This window comes from Thunnus thynnus, chromosome 21, assembly GCF_963924715.1.
Source record: "Thunnus thynnus chromosome 21, fThuThy2.1, whole genome shotgun sequence".
Classification (NCBI taxonomy): Eukaryota; Metazoa; Chordata; class Actinopteri; order Scombriformes; family Scombridae; genus Thunnus; species Thunnus thynnus.
In genome coordinates, this window is record NC_089537.1 from 16970511 (window position 1) to 16983634 (window position 13124).

The following is a 13124-nucleotide window of genomic DNA, read 5'->3' on the forward strand; positions in this document are numbered from 1 at the left end:
CACTACATTTTAGCGTTTACCATTATCCCATGATTGTCATTTGTGGCCACAGTGGTCGCTGTTCATCACAAGCTCATTTAACAGTGCTGAAGGCAAGCAAAACCCTAACTCACACTCACAATAAATCTCTTTCTTTGCATTTCTCCCTCACTCCCATCCTTATTCTCTTCTTCATCGGTTTGTGTAAGAATTGTGTTGTTCAGCACAGACTAAAACCTCCCTGTCATCCTCCTATACACAGATTTATGTACCAAAACAAACACACACTCACAGACACAAACATGGCTCACAATGACGATGAGTGTCCACATTCAGCACCCAAACAGCAGTAGATTAATGATGAGATCAGGCGATATACACACAGGGCGCACACCACCTCGCACCACTCTCACTGTCGGCATCACTAGCTTTGATCTGGTGGGCTGGCACAAGTGAGTGTTATGGTCTTACGTAAGGCTTTTACATAAACCTCAGCGTGCAGAAACAGAGAGAGAGTCGGATCGAGAGGGAGGGGGGGGGATTGCTGCACCATTACAAAGGGGATTCGCACTGCACCAAATCCTCCTCCCACTACACATGCATGCGCACCCATGCCACAACAACATATGAGCTTTTTCTTGCAACATGTGTTTCCTTCGAAACAATGAGACCCACCCTTTCATCTATATTCAGGACACACAAACGCACACACAGGTTCCACATCCACATGCATCAGCTGTGCATCAGCTGTGTCTCTTTGTCATCGTACAGGCCTCTACGCATCTTTTCCCACTGGAGACCAACAGCAGACAATGACACATCCATCAGGCTTTCATCTCAGTGATCAATAAAATGTATTGATAACCTATTACTCCCAAGCCAAGCAGACCTCTCTCCAAGTGTGACGGCACAACAAAAATGCCACACACGCTGAAAATCAACAAAAGCATCTCTGTCTCTCTCCCTCTTTCTCACTGAACCTACTCCTTGGGGACTTGAGCTACTGGGATGTGGGGGTGGAAAGGGGGAGTGGAGGAGAGAAGGGCTCTAATTATACAAGTAAATGAAGCCCCTGACATTGAAATGTATGAATTCTTGTGCAAATATGGTTACAAAGAGCCAGGAGTTCATATATCAGCGCAAACATAGTTTTATTCATTAAATATGAAAAGTGGAAAGATTTTCACACTGTGAGCAGACAGACGGTAACAAAAAGAAGGAAAACATTGCAACGAAAGATCACATAATGGCCTTGATTTGTAATCAGAAAGAAAAGAGAAGAAAAGTATCACTCTGGGGAAAAAAAAAAACACAAGGAACTGAGCCAAGTGGCAATATGGTGACCCCTGTGGTTCATGTCATTGCTGTTTGTATGCCAGTGCAATGGATCAAGGTAAACAACTTTGATTTTCACCATGTCATACGTGGAGGAAGTGGAGAAACAAGTGCTATTTACACACCAAACTGTGGCATGTGGGACAGAATGACATCAACTGAAGAGGACGTCATATTTGGAAAAAAAACCCAACAAAACAATGCATAACAATGCATCACAGTTCCCTACTCTCTCTTTCCTAATCTTAGCATTAATATATTTTGATTGGTGACAGCGTCATGTAGTAAAATTATGATTTTAGGACACTTTGGGGAACAATCCACAAGCATAAACACTGTTATTTGAAATAAATACTTAATACTTAATTAATTAATACATATTTATTAAATTTTACCAGGAATCCTTTGAATGTTAAAATTGTTCTCCATCACCCAAAAAAGTATGTCACCATCCTTTCCCAGTCCAATCTCTCCCTGCTCAAATAACACTCAAAGGAAGAAAGAATGAAAGTGATTGCATACTAAATAAAAAAACAAAAATAAAACAAGATCACAGTGTAGACAGAGAAAACATGGAACAGATATGATCATTCTCTGCTCCCCAAATGACCTTTCGCCTGCCCTTTTTATCTGGAGATCAGGTTACTCCATGTCTTGTCGTACACTACACCATCAGGAGGCTGAAAAGATATCTGAACCTTGAGTAGTGTTGTGGATCAATCATCACATCCTAAATGAGATGGAGAGCTATCATGAACTAGAATGACCCTCAAGTGTCATTGGCACCCTTGTGGTTAGGATTAGAGAAAACTTGCATCATCTCAAATGTCTTTGCGTATGAAAACCCCTCTCTTTAACTGAAGGGTAGAGAACACTTGCTGTAACTTGTCTCGCTGAATCATTGACAAAGGCCTTTTAGGACTGCAATACACCCCCTCATTCTTAAAACAAGTGGTGCTTTGCAAGGCTGCACACACTGTGCAGTAGTTTGTCTTCGTTTTTCAGAGCACGGGGGACTTGGAAAACGGTAAATCCCACCATTTGTCTTGCCCCGACAAAAGAGGGACAAAGAGGAAAACAGACTGACACAGAAAAATATATGCTGACCAACGATCTACAATTATGTCAAGCTACATTCAGATTCACACACAGCTGCGGTGGTTCCTAGAATAAGGTTGTACAATGTTCACTAGTACAACAGCCAGGAGAAAAAGGGTGAAGGACTCTGAACTGATATAGCTTTAGTCCTCAAATTTCACTTTTGTATTTGAAGCTGTGATCCAGTTAATAACATAACTCAAAAAAAGTTTCTCTCTTTATCTGAAACAGAATTTCCTTGTCCTTTTGGGGTCACAGCCTATTTAAACAGAACACTTGCAGGCATATTGTGACTCTCTAGAACTGGCTGACACACAGCAAGGATGCCTCCCTGTCAAGCACTCACATCAGCCTGTACAGTATGTTAGTTGAGAAGAACAGAAAGTACTGTATTAAGAGGCTGGTGCAATCACAGTTTAAGATCCGTGCAGTATGACTTAGGAAGGAGAAGCCTATAAAAACAGTATGAAATCCGTTGAAGAAGAAAGTAATAACTACAAAAAATTGGTTGTTTGTGCATGTGTCCTTAGAGGAGAAAGTCATCCAGTGTAGCTACAAAGACAGTGCCAAAAGTTGAACAGTGTGTGTGATGTCCTCCAGCGTCAGATGATGTTCCCTGACCTTTGTGCCTTGTATGTGTGGCACTGCATGCAGAGAGGGAGAGAAAATGTTTGTGTGCATGTAGATATATATATATATATGTGTGTGTGTGTCTGTGTGTGTTGTATGTTTGACTGTATTGAAGCATCAGTGCAAGGGATCCCTCCAGTTAGAATATTGCGATAGTTTTGCAGGTTTCCATTTGTAATTCAACAGTTGTAAATCCCAGAGATTGACATCCTATGGATGACTCCCAGTTATGCAGTAGGGTGCAAGTGAGATCCAAATGCAACAGGCTGAAACCGAACTTAGGTCATCCAGAATAAAAAATTGTGTGGTCTTCTGTAGGACAGCGTTGCCACATTTGTAGCTGCAAAGTATGTAAGTGAAAAAAACAGGTTAAAGTTGCCTTCAGATCTCTGTGTTCATTTTTACATTTGCGCATACAGTCGTATAATCAGTGTGCGGTCAGAAGAGGACCATCTTCAAAAAGCAAAAAACACATCAAACAAAAGTGGCGGGTTATTCCAGGTTGTGGATATTTTCTTTTTACTTTGGCTCTAACATCAGAGGATTAGGAGGTAATTTGTTACAGATTAGACAAGATGACAAACTCAGAAAAAAAAAACTTTGATTAGATTAGGTCCTTATGAGCAAATTGAGTTATGTCATGTGGAATTCCATAAGAAAAATGTAAAAGATAAAAAGGTGCTCTGCTTTTTCTTGCAGTGTGCAGTCATGAGCTGAAGCTTTGAACGTGGCTGTCAAACTCTCAGCAGGTCAGGAGCTTTTCCAGGAAGTTACAAGGCGAATGTGTCTATTGAAAGTCCGTGGATTGTCAGGAGTCAACCTCCAAAGTTCCAGTGAAGGCTGTGAAGTGTTAGCCCAGCTTTTTGGAGTCTCCTCGTGACTTTCTCAAGTGAACAAAACCACTTATTCTATTCTAGCCTGTCGTAAGCCAAAACACTTAAGGAATGAGAGCTTTTAAGATTTAAAAGGAATTCATAGGCTGTTAACTCTACAGCTCAACATTTTTCTTGGTCTGGGAAAACTTTTGGCTCTGCATAAACAGCACTGTAGTGATGTCCACTCAAGTCCATAAGTTAGTAGGAGGGAACCACCCCTTAGAGAGAAACTACTTCTTGGGGGCAGTTCCTCTAGTGGTGCTGCCAGTTTTGTTTCCAGAACGACGGACGGGCACCTTGGATACAGGGATTCTAGTGCGAGCTGGGGGAGGCGCTTGGGTCTTTGGCGGAGGGGATTCAGCCTCTAGGACAGACGACAGGGCTGACTGGCTTACAGAGTGTGGGGGTGTGGGTTGTCTGGCGCTTACCGGGATCTTAGATTCCCGGGGAAGGCTGGTACTGCCTTTCATTGATCGGAAGGAGGAAGAAGAGGAGGAGGAAGGAGGACTTGTTTGGGAGGTGGGGCTCAGTTTGTATTCAGTGGATGGAGAGGGAGTACTGTTAAGATCCTCATCTCCCTCCTGGTCATCGTTCTCTCCTTCCTCTTCAGGGTCGTTGTAGAGGTCGTACAGGTGGTCTCCAGAGCAACTGTCACGTGACAGGGCCATCCTCTGGTTACGCTGCAGCCCACTTTCATCAGGTGTCGCTGTGGGCGTTGCTGAGGGTGTGTCCCAGTAGCCCTCGTCACTAAGGGGCTCTTTTTCACCAGGTGATGTGGGATGACGGCTGTGCGTGTGAGGAAGGGGGGGTTTAGCTGCCCGGCCTCCTGCTGCACCAACCACTGGAATCTTACTGAGCCCCAATGCTTTCACCTGGGGTAGCTTACGGTCTGCACTCCTAGAGGCTGAGGGCAAGTGGCCACTGGCAGGGTTGGAGGTGGCGCGAGGGGGATAAGTGGAGGTGGGGGTAGTGGAGGAAGGTTGGTGTGATCGGGGCAAAGCAGGGGAATTGTCCCCCGTAGAAGGCAGCATATGCCAGAGCCCCTGCATGTCTGCATCGTCCACTCCTTCTGGACTTGCCATTTCCTCCCCACCGCCCATGTAGGCCACCACCCCACTACCGGCTGGGTGCTGCTGTGGTGTAGGTGGTGCCCTGGCCCGGGCAGGAAGGGAGGCAGGCACTGAGCTTGAGGAAACAGAGAACATGGGCTGGGTGAGCTGGGAAGGTAGAGGTTTGGATGGGGAGCAACGAGACGTGGCACTGGAGATGCCAACAGCTCTCCCAACCCCCGCTCCTACACTCCCTCCTCCTCCACCACTGCTGCTGCTGCTGGTGCCGCTGCCCCCATTGCCCGCTGGTCCCTCCTCATCTGCATCAGCAATTATGTCACCGCAGCCTGTCAGTGAATCAAAGCTCTTGAGGGATGTGACGTCGGTGAAGAGGAGAGAGCAGAGGCGGTCCACTGAAGGTTCCGAGGGCGGATCGCCTGTGCTGCAGCGATCCAAAGGGGGCGTAGCGAGGGAAGGGGTGAGGCTTGAAATTGAAGCTTTGGCTTTTGGGATGGGTGGGCGCAGTGGCGAGTCAGTGGGCGTGTAAGGAAAGGGGGAGTCTGGCTCACCAGATGGCCCTGGCATGGCAACACAGTGTGAGGGTGTCATGGTAACACTAGTAGTGGGAGTCTCTGCTGCTTGGAGGTTAGGTTCTGCCTCAGCATTCCCACAATCCTCTTGGTGATGATGCGGAGGTGGTTCAAGGGTGAGAGTAATATCCTTTACCTTTTCAGAGACAGCAATATCCCCATCCTTCTCCTTCCTCCCTTCTAATTCTTCCGCTTCTCCTTCAATTGTTTTTTCCTTACGTCTCCATCGCATGCTGCTAAAAAAGCCCTTTAGGCCCCTCCCTCTTCTGACAAGCCCCGCCCCTCCATTTTCACTCGACCTAAAACTCCCACGTCGGAGCAAAGAGAAGAAACTCAGCGATTTGCTAAGAGACCTCACCGGTCCCGCCTCCAGGCCAGTTAGCCCCTCCCCTCTCCGTCCATCGACTTCGTTGTTAGCGCTTGTTAGTCCATCGTGGGTTCTGCTCCTAACAAGCTCTGCCGATGCCGCCGAACCGTTCCCATTCACAGAATTCCCATTGTCAGAATTCCCGTTGTTCCCACTGTTTGTGGCCCCTTTGTTCCTGAAGGAGAAGAAGCTGGCCATTCCAGAGCCGGTGCGCCGCTTTCCAAAGAGTTTGAAGGCAGCTTTGTTGATCTTCCCAGTGGGCTGGGGGTCACACTGAGGGGCCATAGGAGGCTCCACACACTCCGACTGCACCTCCATTATCTAGTGCTCCCACTCAATCGTCTCCCTCTAGCTCTCTAGCTGCCTTTCTGTCCTCTCTCTCTCTCTCTCTCTGGCCACACATACACTCACCCTCTCTCTTTCTCTCTCTCCACCCTGCTGCCTAGTGCTCTTTCACTCCCACTCTGACTTGCTCTAACGCTTGCCTGCTGGTTTTCTCTCTCTGCCTCACTCCCCTCCCTCTCTTTCTCTCTCTCTCTCTCTCTCTCTCACACAGACACACACACACACACATGCTGGGTGCTGCTCCTCACTGTATCCATGGCAACTGGGTGGGCTAAGCAGCTTTCGTCAACGTTGGCGGGGCGCCAGTGTCTGTCCTCCACTCCCTCCCCCATCCTCTTCCTCCTCTCTTCCTCCACCTTCCTTGTCACCAATGCACTGTTTGCTCTTTTCTTTTAAGTGCTCATCAATTTTCAAGCCCTACATTCACTGCTCCCATGCCTATGTGTGTTTAACACATATCAAGTGTGTTTGCGCAAATAAGTAGACACACACCCCCACTGATGCATTATGACGGATTAGACATGAGTTCAATATGTTTATGTGAGCCTTCTCAGTGGATCATGAGACAGAGTGGAATGGCTAATTATAAAGACTGCTCGCATACTTGTTTGGATTTGATGTTCTTCATACATGTCTGGTGAACATAGGCCATGAAGGTGGTGAAAAATCGAACAAGTGAAAGCAGACTTCCAACAGCAAACATTACAGATGTGAATATTTTGAATAAATGTCTTTTGTGTGTGTGTTTTACTTTTTTCATCTGCGTAAGTAATTCCATGCAAACAGTAGCTTGACATTTCAAATTTATCAGCATTACTTACTGGTTGAGTTTGTATGTGTGTGCGTGTGTGTGTAGTCATGGAAAAGCTCAAAGTAAACAAAAATAAGCATTTCAGAAGCCTGAATTAGAGGACTCAAATACAAGACCTGCTGATAATCAGGGGCTTAAGCTGGGATATGGATTTGGAAAAACTATTTCAGTGCTGTTGGGTGCGCATACACACACACACACACACTCACACTCCAAAACAGTTTGGGCTAGACATATAGGCCATATGGCATTGAGCCCAACTCCATATGGACGCACAGTGCCAGGTGTCTGAGACCTATGACAACACATCTAACTGTCATCCTATCATCCTAAACAGGGGCATGAACACACAGTGGCTCAAGTGGCTTGAGCTGCTGCCCCTTTACCCTCTTTGGCTGAAATGCCCCTCTGGATAAATCTAATAAATGTATACTATCAGATTATTGTAGTTATTAAACAATTGTTATCGCAATTACACCAACTGCTCCGACTCCTAACTGTTGCTGCGTGCTTCAGTTACACACTGCTGTTGAACACACTCTGCCACGTGTGTGTGGTTGTGTGTGTGTGTGTAACCACGGAAAAGCTCAAAGTAAACAAAAATAAGCATGTCAGAAGCCTGAATTAGAGGACCAAAAAATTCAATATCCTGGCTTAATCTGGGATATGGATTTAGAAAAACTACTATTTCAATGCTGTTGGGTGTGTGTCTGTGTGTGTGTGTGTGTGTGTGTGTTTGTTTGTTACCACTCATGCAGTCAACAATTTTTCTTTCCACATTAGCTAAACTGTTGGCTCCTGCCTTGGCAACCAGCAGAGTTCCTGTGGGCATGTAGAACAATTAACTGAACACTAAGTGCAGGAAAAAGCAGTGTATATCCTCAACTTGTTGCCTTGTCATTGTCCCTTTCTGTATTTCTTAAATATATATAATATACATAAGTCATGATGTATATACAGTATGTAAAATGGTTCAAGTGTGTGTTGATGAAGTAAATGATTCTGGGAATTTTGCCAAGATAAACTGTGGGTTCATTGAGAAGACATTTTAAGTGGATGCTCCCCATCTCTCCTGTTGAGCTATTGTTTCTGTAGGTAGATGATAATTATGTGTATATCAGATATGTGGTTTCACCCAGTGTTCACCCCGTTTTTCATACTAAGCATGATCTACAATGGGTGCTCTTTTTACTGCCTATTCTATCCACCCAACCCCCCATGAATCTCCCTGATACCCCGACCCACTTACAAACCACCTCTCCCCTCCTTCCTTCCCTCCCTCCCCTCCTCCTTTTCTCCCTCTCCTCCTCCTCATCCTCCTCCTCAGTCACCGTGGGCACAGGCTCTCCTCTTCCAGCCCACTGCTATCAAACAATGTCTGCATTCATCTGCCCAAGGCAACACACACACACCCACACACACACACACACACACACACTCACTCACAGATCCACAGACACGCTCACACCCACACAAACACATTTTGAGGGCTTCCCCAGAGTGAAGCACTGAAGCATATCTTCCTTATGCTCTCCCCCAAAAAGAAAGATAATCTGTCTACTCAGAGTCAAGTCAGTCACCCAGGAAGTGTGCAGGTTTTTTCAGGTACGTCTTACCATTCCCAAGCAGAATGCCCCACAGCAATGCTAGCAGGTCAGCTGGCTATTGGACAGACTTGAAGCTGACACTGAGCAGCAGATGGCTGGTGGATTGATGAGTGGATAGTTATGAGTGGGCTCAGTTATCACATGATTAAACAAAGGATTTTGCTGAGTCCTTAGGGTGGAAACACACATTGTTATGCTGTTTAAATAATTTCAAAATCAGTCAATTAGTACACACAATATTACAATTTTAGTATATTTGATAAATCTGCCTATGTGAACCTTTATTTGGTGGGAAAGAAACAGGATTTAGAGAACAATACCAAGATCCTACAAACAATTAATAATGACATGTTGTTTTGACATTAACCTTTAAATGTTCAGGGAAATATTAGGCTAAACAATCATAGATAGTACCTTTCTCTGGGTATTTCTAGCTGAATTTAGTCAGTTTGATGTTTATAAAAAGTGCTTTCTTCATGACCTAATGATTCCTTTCTGTATCTGTGAAAGAGAAGGCAGACACACACCCTATTATCTTTACACACACACACCATCTCTTTCCACCCCATCTGTCTAAATAGGGTTCCCATTTCAGCCCCCTGAGTGAAGCTCAGCACTAAGTGGGACAGTTAGAGGACATTTTCTCCCTCAGTCTCTCTCGCTCTCCTTGTGTTTTCTAATAATATTGCTTGTCTGAGTGTGCATGCATAGTGTTTGCTTCCTTTGCATTATAGCTGCTGAATGTGCTTTAATACCCTCCATGCTCTGCTAGCGAAGAGCCTCAGGATGCAAATATTGATGTTTTTTTAAAAGTGTGTGTGAAAGATGGGTAGACAGATGGATGAATATGTTATTTGATAGGATGATGTGCATGATTAGTATCAGGGATCCTTCTGATAGTGTAATGGAGTTAACATCTTGCCCATCATGTCACTATGTTATTATTTGCATATAAAATAAAGGTCTGTAGTTCTTCCCTGTCTTGTAGAGATGCAAATAATTTCTAGTTTCCAAGAGTGGCTGTAGCTTCTGTAAAGCCTGCTCTATTCTACTATCTCATTTATTAAAGCTTGTGTGCTTTCAATCCAACTTAAATTATTTGACTATCATGAGATAGCTAATGGTAAACACAGTGGTGTTGAAACAGTCATAATCTCTTCTTTGTTCAATCCACTTCAGTCTATTTACACAATGGTGGCAACCTTAATAACCACAGCAAAACTATTACATACTTTGGCTCAACAATAAATCACTCACCCTAATGAGTATTGTTGGTAGGTATTTTGACCGTCACTAGTTGGGACGTGGCCACAAGTGCAATATTCCCGAAGTTTTAACCCATAGATAGCAGTGCTGCAGTAATTTTCAGCCTAACTGGCTTCGATGTGGATTTACTCTTTGAGGTACTGTTATCAAGATCAACTGAGATCAAGATCAATTGTACACTACATTTATGCATCTTTTGAAAGGTGAGAACAATGCAATCAACAATATATCCATATTTTACTCTTACCATCAATTCAGCCAGTACCAGGATGTGCAATAGGAGGGTTATAAAGCATTAGTATGACACAATGGTGCACATACAATGGGTTCGTAAAAGATTCATAATGCAAGCAAGGCACAGGTGTGTCTGGTTGTCTAACATTAGTCAGTGATACTGTACAAACAAACCCAGTCTGTTCTGGTTTTATTGTACAGGAACAGACCACATACCTACGCACATCAACATCATTACTGTAGGGGTCCTATTGGTCAAGCTGTTTCAGGGCAGGGGGTCTTCCAGTTCCAGATTAATTATATGTGTGTGCATTATTAAGCCCCCCTAGGATTACCCCCTGTGCTCTTTTGTTACTTTAGTAATCAACAGGGAGTGGTTCTAACTGTTATAAAGCCGTCTAAGAACTCCTCAAACACTTTTACATTCCAAAGACTGGAAACAATGTTCTTTATGAGAATCTGTAACCTTTGCACATATAGATCATAAAAACCCTACCTTGCCCTATAAATAACTAAAATAAAGTCAAATAAATAATAAAAGTAATCTGAATAATTGTGTAGGTCTGCTGTATTTATTCATTTCATGAAATAGTTCCAGTGCAAAGTTTTCCTGCACAGATTACTGACCTTTTTCACAGCAGACAATTTGAGTCTTTGTGGCACAAAAAGCCCAGGTGTAATTAATAAGGTTGGCTCTGTTCCATTTAGGTGTTCCAGTTGCAGGGTCCTGGTATTATGTATACTGGTTCACTGGCATGTCGCACTGGGACACATAAATAGAGCAGAGCTGGCATCAAGGTTTTTAGGTATACCTGTGCTTTTCCTACTGCAACAAGTCAAAATATCCACCATGAAATAGGTCTATACTTCTTTTAAGTACAGTACATGCTACACACTTACAGAGCAATAATTAACTATGGAGCAATATGCTATGGCTTTATTTTAAAACTGTAAAAGAAGAAAGATGTGTGTCATGTGATAGAGGAAGGCAGTAATGGATAATACAAGTGAGTAAATAGAGAAGTGCAATCACCAATTTCAAATATTTAAAAAATTGTGATAGTGTTACAAAATTAGTGAAATGCCTGCAGATAGAATTCTTACAACCTGCATGTGCACTATCTATGAATAGTGTGTGCATGTATACAGTATGAATATGTATGCGGGCTGCCTGTGTGTATATAGACATTTTGCATGATGTGTTTATGTTGAGTGTAAGTACAGTATTCCCTCCTTGTCCTCAGGAGTGTTCTACCAGCATGGCGTGCAGTACTCATCTGAATCATTCAGAGGCCTGAGAGAGACTTCGGCAGCTCGTCTCTGGATGAAACTTCTCAATGTTTCATGTGAGGTAATGTGCACAAGTAGGCTACAGGAAGACCTCTCTAACAGGAATAGCAGTGACACAGCGTTAGAGATGCGTTAACATTCCAAATGAGAGCATGTATCATGTGAGAAACGTAAAACCCCTATTTAACATATTTCTTCTGACTATATGCACCAATTGTGTCTTTTCCTTCCTTTAGACAGTACAGGGCTACACAAGCCACAATACACTGCCAGTCTATCTTTACTGCAAGTAGCTGTAGCTCAAGAATGATTTGTTTATTTGCTCTGAGGCTAATGGCCACTTTGTCTGATTGCTGTCTGAATGCGTTTATGTGTGTGTAAGCACAAAACACCATTTATTCCTGCAGTATCTGAGGATGGTGAAGAGAGTGGGTTTTTTTTTTTTTTTTACAGTGGAACTAGTTCACTGCCAATGCTGCGAGCACAAATTCCATAAAGTATTCAGAAGCACACAGGCTTAATAAAACACAGCAGAATGAACAGTGTTTGGAGTTGTGAACTTATGCTCAGTTGCCATGAGTGTCATGGGAAGCGCTATCCAAATAAAATATAACTAGATTATTATGAATTTGCATAACAGAGAGACACATTCACTTTGTATATCCCGACATCCTCCTGGATTTTACATCTTGCTCATCCACAGCAATCTGATTGAGGGAGATGTTTGCTTGTACAGCAAATCCAATCCGATGAGGATCAAATCCTTTCTGAGCTCGGATATGACGCAAAGATACAACCATAGTCTGGAATTAACACAGAATTATTATGCTTGCAAGAAATAAAATACCTCTCAAGCCAAAACACAGCCTGGCCCCAAAATATGTATATGTGAACTTCTGGCCCTCTGGCCTTAATTCACATGTTACATCCCCAGGACTTCCTCAGTAAAATACCCTGCGCCAAGATGTGGTGTCAACTAGCAACTGAAGCATTTTTTAAATAATTGAAGCTATCAAGCCATTCCAAAGGTGGTATTTAAGTTATTTTTACTGGTTCCTACAATACATACAATGACCTTTATTTGGTCAGGTCAAGTAACACAATCTGGGTTGGATTTCTATTTGTAGATCTTCAGAACTCCTAAAGAAGAATTAAATAAATATAGATAGTTTATGGACAGCGTTGTAAAATCTGAAGAATTGTGCAGTATAGTCATGTATTGCATTTTACAGTACTTTGACAAGCAGACTCATTGATCTTAGGCCTTGTCTGCTGCTGGCATAACTGTGAAAGTGACCCCTGCTCAGGGTCAGCTGTCATAAATAATAAGTCACTGGCATGGCAGACAGAGACAACCAATAGGATTTTGGGATCAATGCACATTAGTAAGTCTGATTATCTGATCAATGTGAGATGTAAAATAGGATTAAATGATCAATGAGGGCGACAGTTGACAGCTGAACCTCTTCAGAGATGTCTGAATGTCACAGTTCATTTGTCCAGAGCCACAGTAGAAGTTAAAGTCCCCCTCCGATCAGAAATGAGTTTTGCTTATTGTTACTTCACTCGGATGTTTGAACTTCACTGTGCAGAGTTTGACATTTTCTGAAAGTGGAAAGTTTCTCTGTGCTCACCTTAAATTAGTTGA

General features: G+C 43.4%; 1 protein-coding gene and 1 long non-coding RNA gene across 3 annotated transcripts in view; one reads left to right on the forward strand and one right to left on the reverse strand.

Annotated features, from left to right (window-relative positions):
* Nucleotides 1-12018, forward strand: part of LOC137173364 (uncharacterized) — a 28648-nt gene extending 16630 nt beyond the window's left edge. For both annotated transcript variants that reach the window (XR_010925169.1, XR_010925168.1), the window contains exons 3-4: nt 11431-11537; nt 11930-12018. This is a non-coding gene — a long non-coding RNA (uncharacterized lncRNA). The remainder of the gene's footprint in view (nt 1-11430; nt 11538-11929) is intronic.
* Nucleotides 1114-6622, reverse strand: amer2 (APC membrane recruitment protein 2). Its single transcript, XM_067578391.1, has one exon. It carries the CDS (start codon nt 6239-6241, stop codon nt 4148-4150), a length of 2094 nt encoding a protein of 697 aa, XP_067434492.1. The 5' UTR covers nt 6242-6622; the 3' UTR covers nt 1114-4147.
* Nucleotides 12019-13124: the final 1106 nt, after the last annotated feature.